At 37.2% G+C, this 23592-nt stretch overlaps 1 protein-coding gene across 8 annotated transcripts in view; it reads left to right on the top strand.

Annotated features, from left to right (window-relative positions):
• The first annotated feature begins 1298 nt into the window (after window positions 1–1298).
• Window positions 1299–23592, top strand: part of B3GNTL1 (UDP-GlcNAc:betaGal beta-1,3-N-acetylglucosaminyltransferase like 1) — a 141980-nt gene continuing 119686 nt past the window's right edge. For 5 of the 8 annotated variants that reach the window (XR_011327188.1, XR_011327186.1, XR_011327187.1 and 2 more), the window contains exons 1-5: window positions 1311–1631; window positions 5845–5961; window positions 6090–6189; window positions 11237–11301; window positions 21167–21232. Coding sequence is in view for 3 of the 8 variants with exons in the window: in XM_069798915.1 (XP_069655016.1) it covers window positions 1536–1631; window positions 5845–5961; window positions 6090–6189; window positions 11237–11301; window positions 21167–21232 (444 nt within the window). In the remaining 5 variants the exon portion in view is untranslated. Of the gene's footprint in view, window positions 1632–5844; window positions 5962–6089; window positions 6190–6943; window positions 7114–11236; window positions 11302–21166; window positions 21233–23592 lie in introns of those variants that run through there. The other 3 variants (XR_011327190.1, XM_069798916.1, XM_069798918.1) reach the window with 3 other exon arrangements.

Here is a 23592-nt window from a genome sequence, read left to right on the forward strand (position 1 = left end):
CAAAATCCCCCCAAATGAAAACAACATTTTAAGTAGGTGTTTGTATTTAACTACCCTCTGTGGTCAGCTACAGAATATAACTTAGAAAACATTTCTGGTGGTTTTGATTGGTTCTGTACTTTCCTTGGGGAAGGAAGCATGGGCTTTACTCTGTATTTTATAGACTGCTTCGCATAATGAGGCACTGGTCCCTGACTAGGACTTTTGTTTGGTTCAGTGAAAGTAAAGCAATACTCTGCTATACTTTCTTAGATAAAGCAAGGCATACAGGCAATGTAAAAGCGCTAGCAGCCTTCATCGCCAGAAAAAAGAAATGATCACATTTAGCAGTGCTGTTCACAGAGAGATTAAACTCAGGCTGGATGGAGAGAAGCTGTGTAGATAATTTGAAATAGATTCCGAGGGTGAATTACTGCTTGGCTGTCTTCCTCACCTCCTCAGTTCTCAGATTTGTGTGCCAACAAACATTTTAAGATAACTCTGCTCTGTTTGCTCCTTGAATTGTCTAGCTGTTTAACAGGCTCTTCAGATAAACAAGGGATAATCTCAGGATTTTGCTCAACAAAGATTGCTTTGTGCAAATTTAAAAAATTCTGAATAGGTTGTTGTATAGGACCTGGTCTTGCGATTCCATTTAGTTGTGAATACTTTCAAGGGAGTAAGTGGTTGCACAGTCGTAGTTTCAGCAAGTAAATGAACAATAATGATATCATTACCACCACCAAGTATTTTCCCACTTTAAAAGGTTATTAAAAAAATAAAAAAAGGCACTCACAGCACTGAACAGACCAGTCTTGACCAAGAAAAGTGCTGACTGGAGAAATAAAAGTAACAAATGTAATTAGAGAACAGGTGGGAAACTGCAGGCACCGTTTATTTAAAACATTAGAGCCTCCACAGACAGGACCCTCAGCCCTGCCACGGCCTGGCCAGCACACCCCGAGCCGCGCCGGAGGAGATACCCCACACGCAGCGAGGAGCAACTTTTTCAAACTTTAAGACGCCACTCCGCAGCCTTCGGCCAAGGCATCCCTCCTGAGCAAGGGACACGACCTGCGGCTCGCCCCCCGGCTCCCCCCAGCCCGACAGCGCAGCCGCCCCACGGATCGCCACTCTGCCCGCCCTCCGTCTCCTCAGCGCCTCGCTGCTCGCCGCCCTCCTAGACCGCCGCGCAACGCAGCTACGGCGCTTCCGGCCTTTCCAGCCGCCTTATCTATCGTTGTTCCTCCCGCCGGGGTTTCCCCGTGCGCGGAGCGGGGGGCTCGCGCCGCCGCCCCGGTGCACGGGGGTGGGGGGGCCTGAGAGGACGGGGCGGCGGCGGGGTGGACGGGCTGCTCGGCCCCGGGGAGGGGGAGCGGCGCTCCGTGGCGGGGCAGTTCCTCAAGAGAAAACCGGGGTGGGGGGCGGTACGTGCGAGGCAGCAGCCTGCCCCCCCCCCCCCCCCCCCGGCCGGGAGCCCCGGCTCCTGCAGAGCGTTACGGGCCGAGCGATCGCCCCCCTACCCCGTTCCTCCTCCCTGAGGGGCGGAGGCGGCCATGGCGGAGGCGGGGAGAGCCGTCGGGAGCCCCGCCGCTGCCCGCCGCCCCGTGCCCCCCCGGGCGCCGGCGGGGCGAGGCCGCGCCGTCCAGGTGGTACGTGTCAGGCGGGCGGGCGGCGGGCTGGGGCTCGGGCGGGGTGGGGGGGGGCCCTGGCCGGGCGGGCAGCCGGGGGCCTCGGGGGAAGAAGCGAGTGCTGAGCGGCTGCGGCGCTCGAGGCGCGTTCCCGCCGGCTTGCCTTGGAGGTCTCGTAGGTGCTGGGCGGAGGAAAGCAGCGGGGTTTTTCGGGAGGGGCTTTCGGCCTTGGTTTTGTGCTGGTTGGTCTTGCCGAATGGCAGGGCGGGCGTGTCTGGCGACGCGGAGTGTGAAAAGACGGGTTTCAAATTTTCTTACGGTACTTCATTCTTCTGTTACTCCCTGTAACAATGTTTGGTTTTTTTAAAAACCAGTTTTTTCTTTTGCAAACTTATACAACTAATGTGGTTTGGCGACAATTTAGCCAGGCGAGCGTCTGAAAAACAAAAACACGCAGGTCAGTGGGCAAGTAAAAATGATGAACAACTTCATGGAGTCTCGGATCCTAAAGGCAGGTCAAAGTTTGTGGCCTGAAAATATACCTCTCGGCGTTTATTTAAAGTATCCCATATATGAGATTTGACAAAACTAGTATGTTTCTGCCAACAGCGATGAGTTTCTAAATGGTTTGGAGTAATGACTCATTTGAAAACTTCATTTAAAAATGACATAGTTTCTGACTTCTATAAAATCTTCAGCAGTGTTAAAACGATTTTAAAAAATTTATTTTCCACATTCAGATGCGGAGGCAGGGAGGAGTCTACTTGAACTGAAATTTGTGCAAACTGAAAATTTCACTTTGGAGTTACTGTATATATTCTTAGTAGAGGATGATGGTGGTAATGCCAGAAACGAGATTTGGATGTAAAACATTTAGTTGCACATTTTCTGACACTTTTTTTTAAAACCTCACATTTCTCTACTGTTCTTCAATCCTGTGATTGATGGATTGTTTTTCAGTGGTCTAGCTGAGGGAGGGAGTTTTTTGGCCGAGTAATACATTTGTAGAAGAAAGGGGATTGAACTACCCGTTAACCATTTTGCATTCTGCCATTTTTGCCATACATCAAAATTCCATTTGCAGTGAAGCCAAGAATAATTATCTTCAGCTTAGTGATGGCAAAACTACATTACTAAAAATACCTAAAATCGCTTCAGGTCTTACTCTAGAATGTGTGAAGTTAGTGTGATGCCAGGTACTGTCACAATGTTCAAATCCAGATCTGATTCATAGTTCTGTATTTTAACCGTAGTGCTTGGCTCATAGGCTGTGAAAATGCTCCTCTGTTGGATTCTGCTATCAATAAGTCTCAGCTAATGAAATTATAATTCTGGCTCAGTTGTCACTCACTTGATCTTGTAATGACAAAAATACATTAGTTGTTTGCAATTTACATCCCTGTGTTGACTCAAAATTGCTTGAAAGAGCTTTATGCGTATTCCTGTTGTTCACTGTTATGGTAGCAGTCTTCAAATACATGAAAGGCTGCTGCAAAGAGAACCAGAATAATAATCTGTGCTGGGATCGGGAAGTAGTAGTTGGCATAAACTGCAGCAAAAGGACTTCAGACATTGGGAAAACTGTGTTCCAGGTCTCCCTTATGCCTGCTTTCAGAGATTGCCTTAGCAAGGTTGGTGTTTCTGTCCCTGGAGATTATGGTTTGTCAGCAATGATGTAGCTGTAGTTGATCTTGTTGTGGGACAGAAGAAATAGACACAGTCTCTTGGGGTTACTACCACCTGGTTTTTTTGCTATGAATCTGCACCTGCAAGTGCCCTGGTTCATGTTTTTCCCTCTTTAAATGAGCCAAGGAGACTGAAGTATTCTGATATAGTCACACGATGATAAAGGCCAATTTATGAATGCCCAGTTCAGGACAAGTAGCAACTGCAACTTTTAAGCCAGGCTACAAATGTAGAAGTGAAGTAGGGAGAAATGAAAGTTTAGCTCTGCGGTGTTTTTAATTTATTTTTGGCTTAAAAAAAAAAAAAGTAAACACAGAAAAAGAGCAAACTGGTTAAGAATGGTAGAACCTAAGGAACCTTTAGTATACAATGTTAGCAGTACTCTGATATTTTAATCATGTGGCTGTGTACATTATTTGTATGGATTTGTTAATTTTTCAGGTTTTACATGGAAGTATCATCAGCAATTCAGCTGTGTACCTTACTTTGGCAGGCACCTACCTCAACATTGTGGTAGTTCTGTGGAAGTAGAACTTGCTCACAGTAATGTGTTTAGGAGCATGCTAATATATTATGAGTTATTATGTTGAGTTTAGAGTACCGTAGTGGCATCAGGTATTTATGGATTGTTTTATATGTGCTGCTGTTAAAGTACTGTTTTTTCTGGTTTCAGTTCAAACTAAACAGAGAGGTCCAAACATAAACTTGATATTTTGCACTGCTGTCCAGACTTAAAACAGGAGTTCATGTTGGAAAAAAGCAAAGAAGTTTCAGTTTTACAGTTTTCAAGCCAATATCAAGCTAGTTTGTGATGGCGTAGTCAAATTTTTACTGAGTTCATTAGAAAACAAATTGGAAAAATCATTGATTTTTCTGGATGTGCAAAACTGTAGCTGGTTTATATTGTCATTGGAAGAATTGGAGAATCCTTTTCTTTCTGAATGAATACATTTGATTGATTAGTATGAAAGTATAGGGTCGTATTTTAATTGCTATCTAGACATAAAGGATATTAAAATCCTGAGTAAATTGAATATATTGGTTTAGAATCTCAGACTGTTGCTAATTTTTTTCAGTCTCAAAGTACTAATCTGAGACAGTTCTGAAAGAATCTTTTTTGTCTGTATGTTGTAATTATTTGGTAATAAATTTAACTTTTTTTTTAAATTTTTCCTTATTTTACTTATGTAGCTCTCCAACATGGAAATCAAAGACCTGCTTTGCATAAAATTTTAGATAGCTTTCTTCCTACTTCTTTTAAATACCCCTTTTGCCTGTTACAGCCTCCTGCCAAAAATCAGGATTTTGTTAATTTTAGACAAGTATATTTTTTTGTATTTTGCTGTGAAATGTTAAGTTTCTTATTTGTTAATTGTTGTACCATACATCATACTCTAAAATAAACCAAAAATACACTCCTAAATGTCTAGAAAATCTGCTTACTAATGTATACATATGCATATATTTGCACAGTGTACATGTACTCACATGTCACTAAATCTTGAATAATTAAATTTCAGTAGTATTCTAGTATTTTGGTTCTTAAGATTCTCACATGCTCAAAATAGGAACTAATCCTCTGTTTGTTCAAACTATGCATTTATGGTTACACCACACGATAAGGAGTTTAAGTTCTGTTTCTAGGAACCTCTTAAACTGTCCCGTGAGACTTTTTACAAGTTTCTTAGGCTCTTTGCCTTAAGTTCCCCATCTATAAGTGATCTTAGGAGGTATGGGTTTGGACTCTCCTTTTACAAACATAGCCAGTGTATTACTGCACTAATTTCTTGGGACTTTGCATTCTATGAATGGAATATATTCTTTTTTTGAGATACTGAAAGAATTTGGGGGGGGGGTTGTTGGCATTTTGGGGGTAATTAGAACAGTGGTGAGTAACTGAACAGATAAACCCCTTGTCTCTGGTTTCTAACCAATTTTAAAATATTTCAGATAAGTTTTCATGCTTTGCATGTATGTGGCTGAACCAATAGAGGCTGTAATAGGGAAGCCTGCAATTGAAATGGTAGACTGTGGAACTATGTCATATGTCATCTTCTAATGTACTTAATAGCAGTTTTAGACAGAATCATTTTTAGAAACATGGCTAGAGCCAAGATGCGTATATAAGCATCTCCAACTGGATAGTAAGCTTAAAGAAAAACTGCTGAGTAAGCTACATTAATGGAAGACAGAAGTAGAGTGTTGTAAGAAATGGAGGAATACTAGAAACAGGTTAGTGTGGCGTTATAGGTGTTTTGTTAGCATTTTTGGTTCAGTAGTCTCTTTTAAAGTTTCCTTGGACATCTATCAAAAGCTATCTTGTAGAACTCAAAGAAAAAAAAAGTTTGATAGAGAAGAAAGTGAATTGTATATTTATAATGAAAATAAAGGATCTTTGCCTACTTTTATATTTTTAAGATGCATTTTTTGTGGAAATTAGTTTCAGAAGGATCTGGCACTTCCCCTTTTTAATTAATACTCATACTGTAAGTAAACAAAAATAGTACTTACTGACATACATTTGGATTTTTGTTTGTTTTTTTTGTAGTCTGTCATTGTGCCTGTTCACAATAGTGAATGCTGGTTAGATGAATGCTTGAAGTCCGTTTGGGAACAAGATTTTAAAGAAACCATGGAGCTGTCAATCTTTAATGATGCCAGTAAGGTATGTTTCACACCTTATGTAAAATACAGTCCAAGTAAATGCTGTCTCTGATAGGACTTTTTGTTTTGGACTGTGTTTGGTTCACCATACAAGTTAAAATAGCTGCATCTATGTCATCGTTTTTCTAGGACGGTTCAGCTGAAATAATTGAAAAATGGAAGATCAAGTTGGAAGATGCTGGTGTTCCAGTAATTGTTGGTAGTAATGATTCATCTCAACCTCGAGGCGGTATGTAACTTAATAGTGATTTTTTTGAGCTGGGTTGTTACTGCAGGCATCTTCTGTTTTTTAGTTTGAAAAGTGTCTTTGTAGCCACTCATGTTGCAATGGAAAAAAAACCCACATTGTTTTCCAGAGCGCTCTGTTCAAAAACTCGTTCTGGTTTAGAATTTGGCCCTCTTGGTTTTGGCTCTGTAGCGTTTGTTTATATGTCCAGGAAAGAAGAACTTGGCTTAACACTTGTGCTCTATTCTGCAAAAGAATTTTGTTTAATTGTAGTATATACAATGTTGTCAATGCTTACAATTTTACTGTGGCTTTCTGATATCTGATTTATCTTCAAGAAATGGGTTTTAAGAAAAAAGAAATCCAGAATTTCTTACATAAAAATTTAAAAAGTAAATGCATATCTTTCAGTATTGTCGAATAGACCATGAAATAGAACAAAATACATTTTTGATATCCCTTTGATGATCAGATCAAAACAGAAGTTTCAGAAAAGTTTTGATGTGAATTAAAAACTCTTGCTAAACTCCCAAGTATTTACACAAAGGGCTAAACCAGTATGTTTAGTGAGCTACTGGATAGGTGTATGGTGTGATTCCCCATTGATTTACATGCTAATATGAATTACATTTACCCGCGGGAAGAGATAACAAACAAACCTCTCTAACAGTTTTTCTTTTGCTTGTTTTGGTTCTTTTACATTTAGGTTTTTTTAGCAGACAAGCTTGCTAAAATGTAAAATAGAAATAAAATTATATAGCTTTTTGAAGAAGCTGGTGTTGAATGGCATTGAAGTTGGAAGATCATGTCTGTGTTCTGAAGGAGAACAACAGGACAAAGCAAGCAGAACAGTATGCTCACATTTTGTATGGGAGCTCTGTAACTGATGTTTTTATCATTCTGGATTTTGTGACAATGAGTAGACAGGTAGGAATTGATATAAAACTGGTTCCAAATTTCTGTTTTTCAGGTTATCTCATTTAAAAGGCACACTTTGGAAACAGTGTAACACCAAATGTGGTCACTTTCTGTTTTTTAACAAAATGTCCTGTTTGTAACTGGAGAGAAACCTAGGCTTATTACAGTCTCCTCAAAATGACCTTATTATGAAAAAGCCGGGTTCTGTTTCAGAAGGCTTAATTTTCATCCCCTTGTTGAAACACACAAATAAATTGGAGTTTGTGCACTGAATTAATCAGCAGCTTGGTATAGGCCCCTGGCTTTATTTACTGTCATTTCTTTTGAGTGTAGACTTCTTCAAAGCTGTTTTTTAAAAAGTTGTCAGACCTAGCAATACTGAAGTAACACAGCATAACGTAGAGGGAATTTTTCTCTTTTGGGCAACTGATAAAGCTGGAGTTGAGGAATGTCGAGAATTGCTTGTATTCCTGGAAATTTATCTATCTTCTCCTCCCCTCTCCCCCAACTATTGGATGATCAGTCTCCTTTTGAATCTTACTTCTCTTTGTAGTTGATGATCTAGAAGCTAACTAGGTTGTGATTTCTCAGGAAAAAAGTCAAGGAAAAATACCAGAGGTTGTTAATTATGGTGCTTAGGAAATTTGGTTAGTAATGTTTTTGTTAGTACCATCCTGTTATATTATATATTTTCCATTTTTATAAAACATCTTCTGTGTATAAAGTCATGTTCCTAATAGAGTGTTGTATTAATTGTGTGTAAACTAGTTTTTAGTTTGCAAGAACACACAGGTGCAATGTTTTGACGGTAACTTATCTTAGAATTCTGAAGTCAGTTCACCTTTGCACTTTAGGAAACTGAAACTAAAACTAAATTTGAGTTGTGAACTACAAGGAGCATATTGTGCCATTAGAGATATGTCAGATTATTTTTTGTTTTAACATTTTTTGTTGTTGTGATGGCTGAAACCTGAACAAATATTTAAGAAATTGGGGGTGGGGGATGCAGCTGTGAGCATTGTTTTAAAGAATAGTATGAAATGTATAGTTCTTTAAAAAAACCCAAAACAAACACACAACAAAAAATCAAAAAAACCCCCACAAAACCAAGCTTATTCATGTGGAAGTCACTCTCAGGTCACCATTAAAATGAGGACATCTTTTCTTCATGGTTGTTACATTTTAGGAGCAGGTTACTTGAAATCCATAGTATTTGTTTGCTTTCAGTGATTTACTTTTATTATGTTAAGGACTAGTTACAACTGTAAGGAGTCTTTCCTTTAAAAGAAGATGCTTTAGTACAGAAACAATGTACTAGTCAGGCTTCACATCTTCAACTATTTACACAAGATTAGGATTTATTTCTGATTCTTTTCTAACATGTAAAAGAAAGGGGGGGAACCTAGAAGAAAAGAAAGGGTCACTTGCCTAAAAAAAGGAAACCTTTTTCTTTCCAAGAGTGAGGAATGTTAATATCTCACTGAGGCTTAAGTTTTTACGGCTGTAACCATGGTAACAGGCTCTTTTCACCAAGTAAGCAGGCCTTACAAAACTCAGAGACCTGGCACAAACATTTGATTTTGTTCAGTAGAGTAATATTAAAGAAAATTTTTTACTCATGCCAAACATAGGATTTGTTGTGGTGAAACAATTTTTAAGATCTAGTTTCTTCTATGGGGAGTTACATCTCTCTTATTAATAATTTTTAAAATATGTGTATTTTCTTCCTTCCTGTCTAAAAAAAGCTGGTATATGAAAGCTTCAGGATGGTTTCTCTCTTAATCTTAGAAAGAAATACTTTCCAACTTTTTCTCATAACAAATATTAAATATTTCATTATTTTATTTAAAGTGTTTTATTTGAAAATGAGATCTGAAATGCTTCAGAAAGTTCATAGAGTAATATAATTGTCATCTTGTAGTTGCCTTTGAGTCTCCCTCACTTTTTTTCTACATTATTGATTCCTACTACTTCATTATTTTCTACTGAAGGTTGTTGAAATATTGGGGTATACTAATGACAGCATTGAAATGTAAGTACAAGCTGCTTTACAGCTGATAATGATGTATGAAAGTATTTATTTGACTGATGTCAGGCAAATTTAGTTCTATCCTCTTCTTCTACCTCTTGCTTTAGTAGGGACCTCCACAGTATTAGGGTTTTGCTTGTTTGGCATGTCCGGACCTGCTAACTTGCATCAGTTGTTTCCCACTAATACTGCTCATGCCAGGATTCAGCTCTGCTGTTGTGGTAGCTACTGACTTTGCCAGCTGCTTTTTTACTGCCAATAGGAAGGAGAATGAGAGCAACTGTATATGTGCGATTAGATATTCATATGTGTATAGAAAGTAATATGTAAATTTACTGTAAAATAGTAAGTCCAAGAAATCTGTGATTAAGAGAAGTTAAGGTGAGGGTTAAAATACTCAAAATACATAAGAAAAGAATAACATAATTATAAGGAAGAGCCTTTATTAGTAGTGTTCTGTTGGTAGTTGACATAATGTTCCTTTGAGGCAGTAAGAAATGCAGTCATGTCTTTTTCTGTACTTGGACAACTAAGCAAAATAGCCAGGGAGCATGTGCGTTAAAACTAAGTGAACTTTTGAGCCCAGTTAAATTGTTTCCTGAGCAAACTTAAACCTGTATAACATAAAAAGAGTAGGGCAAACTTAAACCTGTATAACATAAAAAGAGTAGGGAATTACAGAAGTCTGCTTTTTTCAAATGCAAAATCAGGGACTTTAGGGAAAATATTATTTAAAATTATCCTGCTCCACTTCCTGGTGAGATTTTTCTGGCTTTACGTTTTCAGTTTTCCCATTAAAGAATAAAAACCCCACAGTATATATCTTCACATCATTTGGTTTGCATGTCAGGACAATCTTTTGCTGGATTCCCTGACTTGGTTCCATAAATACTTTAAACAAAGCTTAAATGTTATGTGTATGGCCAAGTGGAATTCATACAGCATTTTTCAGAATAACACTGCATATAGCATGGTCTTTTCTTACAATGCTGCCCAGGAGAAGAATTTGAAGACCAGAATGTTCTTAGGTAGACCTTGTCTACATACAAAAATTATCTGAGTTAAACACCCCTACCTTGCAGATGTATTTCAGTGGTAAGCTGAGTTCATCTTATTGCTGGTTGCTGCAGTCCCATCCTTACCCTTGTATGTGTATTCCTGGTCCCGTCCTTTTTTTCTGGCTCTGCCATTTGTTTGACCCTCCAGTGCTGTCATCTGCTTCAGAAATTAAGCTGACAAAAAAGTTTTCTTCTGATTCCACTTCCTGAAATGGCTTGGTAAAAGATTCAACAAGTGTCATGGGGTCAGAAATGAAAAAGACCCTAGATGCCAGTGTTGTCTGTCATTTGACTGAATTTGTATTTCAGTGTGGTCTTCCACAGATGGTATAACATGTTATAGTATGAATAAGCCAGGTTTGTGCTCCTTGTACATATATTCTTCTGCTTTGGCTTCCTTCTGCATTGAATGTGCCATTACATAAATGATGCATGAAGTTTTTGTATTTGCATACTTTATATTTAATGAGTATAATGGAACAGAATTTTTTTTTGAGTCTTTCAGAGGACCTGGCCCCCTGATGGAAAGAACAACTTGCCTAGCAATTTCTGGTTCTTTGTTGCCTTTTTATGATTTGTTACTATTTGTTATGACTTGAGATGAATATGTATATACAGCCAAGGGTTTTCAACAGCTGCTCCTTGCAGGGGGGTTGGACTAGATGACTTAAAGGTCCCTTCCAACCCAAAGCATTCGGTGATTCTATGATCGGAGATACTGGATGTGAAACCTAGGTGGCTGGACTCTTCGAGATATGTATTACACAGTATGTCTTTGTGGAGGGCTAGCAAAAGTAGTCTAATTCTACTTGGTGGTAGAATTCTAACACATACAATGGATAATCACTCAGAGAAGATGACTGAAATAGGCATACTATTTAAATATTTACAAATTACCTCATTTCAAATATGGAAAAACCGTATAATTTACCTGATACCATATTTTGTATTTCCTTTCATCTGTTCCTGACTGTAGTAAGATTTAAAAAAAAAAAAAACCAAAGGTAAAAACTACCACATAATTTTATCTTTGTTTTCTCAACAGTTGGATTTGCTAAAAATCAAGCAGTAATTCAGAGCTCAGGAACCTATCTCTGCTTTCTGGATTCAGTAAGTTAATGCATTTTGTCTAACTTAGTTTTGTCAGTAAAATTCTTTTGTTTTTAATGTAGTTGTTGGTTTGCCTTAAAGACAAGCTGTTTAAAGGTGTTTGCGTGTTAAACGAGCTGGTTACTATTTATAAGTGTAAAGTTGTCTTCCAACCTGTAGAAAGCACACAGCCTTACACCGTTCTTTGATCCTATCGGATTTCACAAGCTGTTCTGAGCAGGCTTGGGCAAGGTTGGTATTTAGGTGTCTTCAGGATTTTTCTTTTCCACATTCTTCAAAAAATTATATTGATGAGAAACTAAGAGCTAATCTACTGGCTCTTTGATGCAAAATAGGAGAGGTCTCACCGCCTTCCATCTTGATTTTTTTTTTTTCTGTCCTTTGTTGGATACCTTCTGTGAACCCATTCAGCTCACTAACCCACAGATAACTATCTGACTTTATGCAGCTTAATATGCAGTGAAGGGTTTCACAAATGTGCATAGCTGATCTGAGGAATGGTGCCATGTGGCTAGGATCAGGCAAGAAGTGCAGGACCTTTAAGGCTCACTGATCTCATGTAATTTCACCTGAAGATTGATTCTTTCCCCTGAATTGGAACTGAACTCTGGTTTAGTGTAGTGGTAGGATGAACTGGCTACTGCAAGTGTAGGTTTTCAGGTAGGATTCAACTTAATGTTATGATTGTCTGTGCTTATTAGAAAGTGTCATGAGAGCAGGGATGTAAACTCTACAGCCTTAAAACCACACAGGTTTTAATTTGGGTAATCTTTCAGTTTGCAAACTCCATTTGTTCTATCAGCTAGATAGAAGGATTTTGTTTGTTTGTGTGTTAAAATTTTGTGAATTAATCAGCATATTGTTGCAAGACATGGTTAAGTGCTGGTATATTTGTTCTGACCCAAGGCAGTGTCTTACCATATAAGAAATTTTTTCTGGTGGCTTTCCTGGCCTTTATTCTTGCTTTTATTAAGTTATTGCTGTATTTAGCAACACAGTGTGCCTTTTTAAATGAGTTTATTTGAATTTATCCTAGTTTCCCTTTAACAGTTTGTTGTTTTAGGGGTTTTGTTTGTTTGTTTTACAGAGTATTTCATGTAAATCTTTAAAGTTTATGGAGTCAAATGCAGTATCTTACACATATGTGTATATATGGGTATTTCGGAAACAAAATTTTGAACATCCATTGAATATGCAGAACTCACAATCACATGTACAAATTAATGGTGTTTGGAAAGGTCAGTTTCTCATACTTCAAAAAATAAGTATTTCATATCTAGCACTGAGTGTCAGTGTCTGTTTCATAAACAAATTATTTTGAGGAAGTATGAGCATGAAATCCGCTGCTCTGTTTTTGATCACCTGACTCACCAGATTTTGGAAGTGTGTAGGGACATCATAAATTATGCCATGAAGTAGTTGGAGTGATGCCAGTTTTGTTGAGGTGAATGAACTCAAGATCCAATTCTTTTTGCTTTACTTCAGGTAGACATGCAAACCCAGGTGCCATTTAATTTATATGAATGATACCATGGATTTAACTCTCCTATATTGTGAGTCAGTGAGGCTGTTTACACATCTAAAAAGAAAAAAAAAAATAGATCTTACTTAAAATTTGCAAAGTTCAGGTATTCAAGTTTTGGACAGATACATTGTATAGAGCGTTCTAGGGAGTACATAGGATGAGTTACATACCTACTTAGGTTGACTGAAGTTAGCTGAGTCCATGTGCATGACTGAGAAATTAGCCTACTATTCTCTTGTCCCATGGAGCTTCGTATCTTCTGTCTCAAATCTGTATAGAATAATTTACTGAGGTAAATTTTGGATTAGTCTTTCTTTTCAATCCAGACAGATCTAGTTAGTAAATCACTAGCAGTAAACTAGAAAATTAAATTCTTTAAATGAAATTAATTAATATTTTTATAGAGATATCTTCAGAATTCTTAATTTGTTATTTACCTTATGGTGTTTATACAGTATGCATCTTCATACTGCTGTGTTGTTTCTATTTGCTGAGTAGCTGTGCAGAATAAGAAAACATCAGGGAAACAAATTATAAATATTAAGGAATGTAACAGGTGATGATTTTGGATTTCTGCAATATTCGTTAGCATCAGTTTATATTTAATATAATTAAGACCCACTTGAAGTGATTTGGGAATTTTATGACAGTGTGGATAAGCTTGGAAGAAGCTACCAGGATTTTCTCTTCTATGTGTTTCTATTCCTGCTATTGAGCTAGATGCTTCAATATTTTGACTTTTATTAAAGGCATTCTGAACTATCAGAAGCCTAATTTTGATACAAAAGAAATACTAAATGATTGGCGTTACTTAAACGTATTTTCTACTGTCTCTCCTTGTGACTACCATTTTTTGCTGAAAACAGATTGGAGGAAATAAAATGAATGTGGAAACTCCTGCAAGTCTAAAAATTGCTCAATATTTTGGCTGTAGTTAGTAAATGTTTTGTGATAATAGCTGGAACACAGATGTTGCCAGCTGTTTAACAACTCTGCTTCTACACGCCACCTACCTTCTTCGTTTCAGTCACCAATCCAGTATCAAGCTCTCTAGGAAGGAATGTTGATATCAGCCTTTTGGAATGTGCTGCAGTAATGCCAGGGAATTGACCTTCCGAAGTGCAGCCATAATTTCAGGTTTGCTATAGGTGGATGTGGAGAGAAATGGGGCTGGGTCAGTAGTTTGTATACATTTCATATAGGTGGAGAAATACATCATGGCTCCTTGTACATTAATTTCACTTCTTTGAGTGAAATGAATGTACGAGCATATTTGGGAACATCTTTGGAAGTACTGGCTCCGGAGAGACTGTTTTACTTGCTGTTCCAGCTGGAGTCAAGCTGCTTGTGTTATGTCTCTCAACACAGATTTGTGAGGACAACAAATTGGGAAGAAATGTGGAAAAAAAGGTTACAGAGCTCAGAACTGTCAGAATTTGATCAGCCTATTCTAGTATGAAGTGGCAGCTGTTTGACTAATAGCTATTATGGATTTTTTTTTTGCTGTGGTTGTTAAAGATTTTACCTCTAAGCTACTGAGGCATTTTTCCCACCAGGAAAACAAGTAGAAAAATTGAAGATGCTTAACAAATTATTTGTATTTAATATTTATAGTCTCAGAAAATCTTGGTCATAATGACAATAGAATGAACTAATTATGCAAATACATTTAACTGTTAGCTTTACTCTTCAAATTGTCTGCAGTTATGACTTTATTTACCAGTTGCGTTTTATCATAACTTTAGTTTGTCAGCTCTCTGGGGTGGTTACCATCTTTGTTTATAATCACTTATCCAGTTGCAGCATAGCAGGACATTCAGACTAAAAATGCCTTTTTTTGCTTTGAGCTGCTATTTTCATTAGGCATGTTTAAGTGAATGTCATACTTGTATAAAACTATTTCTCGAAAAAGGAACATGCTTTCATTTCATCCTAATAATCTGTGTAGTTCCCCGTTATTTCAGGTTTAATCAATGTGTTGTTGGAGGCTTCCTGACTGTTAAAGAGGAAATGTGAAAATGTGTCCTTTTTTGACCTGCAGTATTTCGAACCCAGTCATATTCACTTGAGTCCTTGACACACTTGTTTTAGCCTTTTGAAAGGCTCTGTTGGCAATTTATTGCTATTTCTGAGATTCTTACGCAGTTCAAAGATGTGACTCTAAACCATGTTGCCACAGTGTCACTGCTTGCTGATAGTTGAAGATGACACGGGGAAACTGTTAAGTTGTGCTCACCAAAAGTGAGGGTGGACCACCGGAATCAGCCTTCCTGTGTTTGAATTGGCAGCTGCTGACCTGTGCCTTTCCATTTGTGAGATTTGCTTGTATGATTTAAGTTGGGAATGTTAATTCTTAATTGCTGTGAAGTTGCATGCTTTTCTTGAGTTTCAAGTTCAAAAACACTTCATTGAGGGGGTATTCTTAAAGGTTTGGAAAGAGGTGGTTGGACCTTAACTAGCCAGACTTGGTAGATGTTTCAGGGACTCCAGCCTTCAAGCTAGCTCTCAGTTATAAACATAGCTGATTGTTTTTACAGTCTCCATAACTTGCTGATTTTGGAAAGATAGATTTCTTGTTAGTTGCTATTATACATTACTCTACAAGCACTAATAAACTTTTGAAATATTCTTCCTTTCTTTCAAATTAACATCTGTATAGCTTAGGAAATGAAGCAGTGATCAGACTTCATGTATTTGGTTTTTGTTTGTTTTTACGTACTATTCCTTGCAAAGTTGATCCTTTGATTTAAAAACTGAAACAGCTGTTACTCAAATAGCATGTAAGGGGATGTAGTAATGAACTCCATTACCAGAAGCCCCTTCTGTTCAGAAGAGTTGTGCATGTTTCTGAATCACTAATGAGCATCAAAAAATGAAACTACAAGTGCTGGAAAGCATAATTCCTTTTATTGTTCTGTAAAGAAGTGCATGTATTAAAAAAAGATTAAATGCCTCTATCTGGAATGTAAAATGTTAATTTTCTCTTTCCTAAATGAAGAAGCAAACCTTCAGAATTTGGTTGCCATAACCTCTCCCTACATATACCTTCATCTGTTTATTAGTTAAAGTGGGTGTTTGGAATTGACAGTGAGGATTTTACTCTTGTCTCGGTTTAATGACTTTGCTGTTGAACACTGTGTGAGTTACTTGCTTCCCTTGCCTGCAAACACTCACATACTTTTTTTTCAGTAATCTAACTGAGAAAGATCCAAGGTGATCTCCGCTAACTACAGAAAGGCTAGATGTGGAAAGGCACATGTCCGCATTTGCTGAACAAATACACCAAGGTGGGAGCTGCTTTGGCAGCAGAAATTTCCTTATCAGTTAATAGTGATAGTGAATTAAAATATTCCATAAAAAGATTGTAATTAATTTTATATTGATGGAAAGTACTAGTCATTCAGGCACATAAGAACACCACATATATCCTCCCATGTAAGCCTTTTTGTTGCCACGCTTAAGAAAAGAAAGGTACTCAATAAAGCCAGCTTCTTAAACTTTGAAGTGTTTTCTTTGTCAGTTTAATGCAGAAGTAGAAACAGAAAAGTAACATTTTTTCCTGTGATCTTGCAAATACTGACAGATCTTTAGGGCGTGTTCTGCTCAGGTGAGTTATATGGCCATTAGAGTGCGTAATTCTAATGTGTTTGATAGTGTGGGGCTTCTTTAGAAGCCTGCCTTCTGGAAAATTGCCTAGGATCAGTGTATTTGCTTTGATAGTGCTGTTGACAGGCCAGTTTTTGGAGGTCCCAGGCCTTTTACTTCCCTGGTTCAAGGAGTTGAACTGAACAGTAGCAAAGAAAGATTTTCACTATAGTCTGAGCAGGTGCAGGATAGATGAATGACCGTTTGAAGGATTGAAAGACTTTGGAGATGCCATGTTGTTTCTCAGTGAGTCAGTTGTTCCTTCTGGTGTTGCTACAGGTTGTATTTTATGTGTAATAGCTGCAATGGAAAGAAGATGCTATTATTGTGAGGATGGAGTGTGTCAGTGCACTCTTTTTTCTCCCCCCCCCCCCAGCAGCCAAATACAAAGGAATTTGGAAAAGCATGTGATGCTGAGTCTGTAATGTGAGCTTAAGAAAGCACTTCAATACTGACCTATAATTAGTGTGTTGTTTTATGTGAACTTATCCATGGTTTTAAAAAGTAGATGTGTATTGTACATTGAGTTGTATGTTTTGTTTTACTTTCTGAAGTGCAAAAACCTCCACTTTTAAGGGAAAATCATGAAGTTACCACTGTGGAGTTCAGTGTGGTCCAGACGGCCTGGATGAAGAGGCCAGTAAATGCTTGTCATTTGAATTTACCCAAACTGATTTAAGAAACACATACTGAAACAACATCAGCTTTGAGTAATATTCTTAAGCTCAGTCTGTTGGTTTAGTTTTCCTTTTCTTCAACTAAACATATCAGTAAAGTAAAACAAAACAATTAGCTCAGTATAAATTGCATGTGTTTTTATAAAGAATGGTGCCTCTGGTTGGAAGGAAAACAACCCAGCTGATAGTTTTATAACTAGCTTTTCTGATTTGGCAGCATCTGTAAGTGGTATGTAACTTGACAGAAGCAAGTGAGTTTTCTGCAGAAGGGATATATTTGATAGGAACACAAGCAGGCAGAACGCTTGTTGGACTGAAAGGTGATGGAGATCACGGCCCCCCACTGGCAGAAACACATCTGGGCTTGTTTAGAAATCCCTGCTGGCTTTTCATGTGAAATAAAGTCCTTTTCATTCTCCCATCTTTGAGCAAATTGTTTTCCTATTCAGAATGGATGCTGGAGAACAGGAAGGATGTTTGCAGTCAACAAAATTCCTATAAATTCTGGGTTATTTTGAGTCCCTAAAGTAGGTTTCTATTTATGTTGTTTTATTTCTTGCTGTTTACCTGTTTGTTCAGCCTTGTTCGAATTGTACATATGTACATATTTAGATGACAGGAAACCCAGCTATTACCTGAGATTTTTCTTAATTTTTCTACTAAGTTTGGTGAGTGGGGTCACGTGAAAATAGATCTACTTACAGATTCTTTTTTATTTAGCTATCCTATTGCAAGTATATCCTCAGTGGAGGCATGCAATTATCTAGCATTTATTTTAAATCTGTTCTTTTGTCCATTCTTTCAGTGGGGGATATCTTTCTTCATCCTGCCTGCCTTATATCTGCTAGGAGACAACCATTAGAGACTTCCATGTTAACAGGGAAAATTGAATTTTAGTGGAAACTTCTATAAAAACTTCCATTTTAAAAAATTATATAGTCAATGTAGTTCACTGCTAACCTTGTTACCTTCCCTACTCGTACTTAGGAGACAGAAACAAACTAAAAATACTTCCCTTTTTGATATAGCAGCTACATTAAGATAGGTACTTTTTTTTTTTTTTTGGTCTGACATGACATGACTGAGAAATAATTTGGAAAGTGTCTAATTACTGAGGTTTTGTTCTGAGTTATAAACCAAAAAGATGACCAAACTGTTGACTGTAGGAACCAAAGCCTGGCAACACAGTTGCTGAATTCAATATCATAAATACAACAGTTTTGATAGAAAATTTGTGGATAAAATTTGGATAAGATTTTTTAACATCCTAGTTGTCTGATACTATAGTTGCTTAAATTCCATAAACCCTTACCAGTACAGTGCGTGGTTGGGTGTCTCGCTCCTATCAATGGCCTATGAAGTTGAAAAATTTTTAAAGTGCTCTTATTTTGTGGTACAATCTTTTTGGTTTTACTCATTAGAATTTAATTTGTTTTTTAAACACTGGTCCAGAATACAACTGCATTCCTTATGATTACTTCTGTATAAATATATCTGTTTTCTACTTTGTGGTTACCTGCCCAGTCATCAATAGTAAAGAATTTGTAACACGTTGAAGTTGGATTTTGCAGTTAGCTTTCTTTTATAGTTGCCCAACCTGAGTCTGAAAAGCTAAATCACTGATGTGACTGTTTTGTCTGGGATGCGATTTGTATTTTGCGCTGTTCTTCCTCATTGCCTAATAGCTTTATTGTTTTATTAGCAGTTACGTCTTAAACTACTATGTTCTTCTTTTTATTTCTTTCTTTCTCCTTCCATGAACCTGGAAGGTATCACAGAACTATACAGCAGTGCATCACATGTGTAAAACTGTTAATAAAAAAAGTTAAAAAAAAATTTAAAGGTCATTCAGAATAAAAGTTCATAGAGTTTTCCAGCATTAGAGAACAAAGATGTATTAATAAAAAAAGGCATTTTGAACTTTTTGTGGTTATAGTGCCCCCTCTTTAGCTGGATTTTACAGAATACTGATGATCTTGATGATAGCCTAAGACCCAAATCTGTAGACTTGTTAGCTTTGCCAGTAGCATCAAAATGACATAGTGTTTTGTTAGGGGGAACTAGACCTTTCCTGTCAAGTTGTCTGCTTATAAAAACATAACATTGACCTGTTTGGTGAATAGGATATTTGAATTTGGTTTGAATACTTTCCACGCTGATTTAACCTTTTTAAATCAAGTAGATTATTTCTCAGCTTTGTGAATGTATGAGTTCTGTTAAATTTATTTCTGTTGTGCAGGATCATAAACAGTGGAATCTTTTTGCACAAGAGCATATGTTGTATATTGTAAGAGATAATAGTAACTTTGTTCTAAGCATTGAAATTCCTTGCTTTTTGATGGGTTTCTTTTGCATTCTCATTTTTTGAGGATTTAACAAGACAACATCTAAGAATCCCAAGTAATTCATAAAGGAGTGAACAAAGCTCAGTTAAAATGTATCTCCCATTGCTTATATGAAAACCAGGTTTTAATTTACAAAAATCGGCTCTGTATTTGGCATAAAGCAATAGGATTATGGTTCTTCTTGTGGAAATAGGGTAAATGTTTGATCGGAACATTTCCTTGATACAGTACCTGAATTCTGATGCCTTATTGATAAAGCGGATTAGATGGTAAATAATATTGTAGTTTTGAAGTAACTGATATACAGAAGTTGAGAAACCAGGGTGGGTTTTTTTCCCACTCATTGCTTTGAAAATCAGTAACATCTCCTATGCTTATTACTAAATGTATCCTAAATACAAAATACAGGAGAATGCTTTTGACAATGTATTCCTTCCATCTTTTATAAACTTGCATGTGATAAGGGTCAGTTTTATTATTCATTTGTTTTATCTTTAACCTTGAATGGTATTAAATAGTTGGATCTACTTCTAAAACTTTTTTCATCCTTGTGTTGTTTTTGATAAAACTATAGTGTCACCTTTATATCAAGGTTATTCAACCCTCTAAGCTCTAGATATTTAAGCACTAATATATTTTTTGTTGCCATTGATTTGACTGGAAAGTTTTAATGTGAAAGTTGTTAGAAATTCAATATTTGGGGTTTTGGCTTTAGTAGAAATCTCCTTAGAATAATTTTAATGTGAGGAACTGTTAAAAGAATGGATCTAGACCAGGAATTCAGGGCATCTTTGAATTATGTTTGCCTGATAAGGTAGGGTTCTTCAGAAATACTCAGAAGAAAAGCTGTGTTAGCTTTAACCAGCATCTAAGAATGACTGAACTGATCCTTTAAAAGGGAAGAAATATGGCACCAGAATGGAGAAGAATATAGGTAGAAACCTCAGGAGACTAAATTTAGGGAAGAAAAGTTGTGCTACAGTAGACATTTTAATAGGTCCTAAAACTATAGTCTAGAAAGGATAAAATTTTGAACAGGAAATACTATAGTTTTGAAAGGAATAACTCCTGTCTGTTCAAGGAAGGGTAGCAAGATTACTTACTCTTTACAAGGCAACCTGTCTTTTTGTATGTAAACAAAATAGACCTCTATGCTACTTTTTTTTTTTTTCCTTAGAACTTTATAATTTCACAAATATTAGTTTTTGTGCTCATGAAATAGGATATATCGGTAGGTCTAGAGACTGAAGGCTTTTCCTTATCAGAGACAAGGTACAGCCAGACTACAAAGAACACTTCCTCATATTGCTAGAATGTCTCAAATCTCATGCTTTTAATCAAGGTTAGTTCCTTGTCCACACATACTGCCAGTACTGCTATTAGAGTTGTTAAAGAGTTGGTCAGTTTCTTTAGAAATGTAAAATGTGTGGCTGCCCATAAGATACACATTGAGATCACAATGCGGTTCTCATGTAGTAGTTTTGATCACTTCCAATTTGAACAAGATTGAGTTTAATCCACTAAAAGTGTAAAGTCGCTTAATATTTGTTCCATTTGTATTTCTGACTGCAAGCCAGTAAAATGATGTTAATCTAGCAGCATATTCTAATGTGTGTCTGAGTACTGTACTGTGACCCTTTTTATGTTCAGTAACAGTGTGCTATTTATTCCAGGATGATGTGATGATGCCACAGCGGGTTAGACTGCAGCACGAAGCTGCCGTTCAACACCCAAACAGTGTGAGTACTTTTTTCTTGTGTGTATTTGTGTATTTTTCTTTTACAGAGTGCCGGATACATCTTTAAAAGGATATGAAAATTTCACGGTAGGGCTGATGGAGGCAAAGCAATACCCAGTGTATTCTTTTCCTTTATTTTTAATCCTTGCACTGAATAGTAGCTTTGATTGAACTTCTTTTTCTCCATTTATTTTCTCTGTTCAGTAAACCAAATCTCATTATGACAGTGATACTCTTTTTCAAATAACTATACAGGTTTTGTTAATGCATGTAATCTAAAGGAGAATGCCTTTTTTATGTAGCCTTACTAAGTAATGTGAAAAGCTGCAAAGGATTGGCTACAGCTATGGTTTATCTGTTTTTAATATTTAAGAAACTGTAAGGAATGTATGGGTTGTTGTCATTAATAAATTGGCCTACATTTAAATTGATGTTTCTCCCTGTGTCTGCCTGGAAAAGAAAACATTAAAATGCCATTCTTTATTCTTGTGAAATATACTCTCAAAAATATTCTGTGAGATGGTGGTTTTATGATCAATGTAATATTGATTTTAAATAAATTTCTGTGATTAGTGCCAGTATCCTTTAGAGATAGTTTGTGTATATGTTCTATTTACCTGAAGATAATAAATGTAAATAATTTGTTATGGCAATTACTTTATTAGTCAATGTTATTGACATAGATACTCCTTTATAAACTTGAAAACTGAGTTTGTATTCCTGTCAGCAATGTTCAGCAAAAATAGGCTTATTATTTTCACATCTTTGACATTTTCTCTTGTGAGATTTATTTCAACATTCAAGAGGTTTCTGGAAAGGAAAGGTCAATTGACTTGATCTGTCAAGAAGGTATTTCCTGCAGGTCTCAGAACAAAATAGACAGTTTTAGGATTATCACTCCCTGGGAATTAAACACCTTTTAAACTTTTCCTCCGAAACACACTTGCTTCAAAGTAGAGATTATTGCGGTTGTTTCAGCTGAGTGGTGTCTGCCAAACACAACCTGCTGCTTAGTGGTGGGATGTGTACCTGCTCATCACACCACCTATATTAGATCTCTTATGAAATCTGATAATCCTTACAATGTAATTTATCAAATTACAGTTTCAGTAACACCTGAGTAGCAGTTAACCTAATTCACATTATGAACATAATAAAATGATACATCCAAAGTTGTTCTTGTTCTGATATCAATCGGTTAATGTAATTCTGTAGTAAAATGCCAAAAAACCGGAGAGGCAAGTTAGTCAGGTAAGCTTGTCTCATAGAAACCACTGTTAAGAGCTATCCTATTTCTTGCTTATATGAGTTATATACCTATATATTAAAACTACTTTTTAATTAGATTAATTTCAACTAAACAGTTCGTAGTCTGTTTAGAAAACACTTCAACTGTTTTGTTTATATTCTGTTACACTTTAGTGCCTAACAACATTCAGTATGAACTATAAATCAGCAAGCAAGTAACGAGTGCCTGAGTAGACTGAAGAGTATGTCTTCATGATATATTCTAAGCAACACAAACTTGTTCTTCCCATGCTCTAGACTAATCTAAACTTGTGGTCCTGTTATAGTGTGGTACTTGTGGTGGGTTGACCCTGGCTGGATGCCAGGTGCCCACCAAGCCACTCTATTACTCCCCTGCTCAGTGGGGTGGGGGAGGAGGGCGGGGAGGGACAGGAGAAAATAAGATGGAAGAAACTCATGGGTCAAGGTAAAGGCAGTTTGACAAAAGCAAAAGCAAAGGCTGCGCACAGAAGCAAAGGTCATCAAAAGATTTATTCTCTACTTCCCATCAGCAGGCGATGTCCAGCCACTTCCCAGGAAGTAGGGCTTCAGTACGTGTAGAGGTTGCTCCGGAAGACAAACGTTGTAATAACAAATGCCCCATCCCACTTTCTCTTAGCTTTTATTGCTGAGCAGAATTCATATGGTATGGAATATCCCTTTAGTCAGTTTGGGTAAGCTGTCCTGGCTGTGTCCCCTTCCAGGATCTTGCCCATACCCGGCCTACTGGGTGAGGGGAGAATGTTGTAGCGACAGCGTTGATGCAGTGCGAGCACTACTCAGCAGTAGCTGAAACACTGGTGTGTTATCAGCACCCTTCTAGCTGCCAATACGAAGCACAGCACTATGAGGGCTGCTATGGGGAAAATTAACTCCACCTCAGCCAGACCCAATATAGTACTACTGGCCTATTTGCAAAGCTTAACTTGAGCTTTGTGCTTTACTAAACAAAACTAGCCAAAGTCAGTCTGATTTAGCATGGGAAATAAGGGTTTCCACTTTTCTGTTATCTGACATATTAGTACCTAAAATCGTCAATTTAGGAAGTGTAAAAATTCTCAGAAATGGATGGAA

The sequence above is a fragment of the Haliaeetus albicilla genome, chromosome 12 (assembly GCF_947461875.1).
Source record: "Haliaeetus albicilla chromosome 12, bHalAlb1.1, whole genome shotgun sequence".
In the NCBI taxonomy this organism is placed as follows: Eukaryota; Metazoa; Chordata; class Aves; order Accipitriformes; family Accipitridae; genus Haliaeetus; species Haliaeetus albicilla.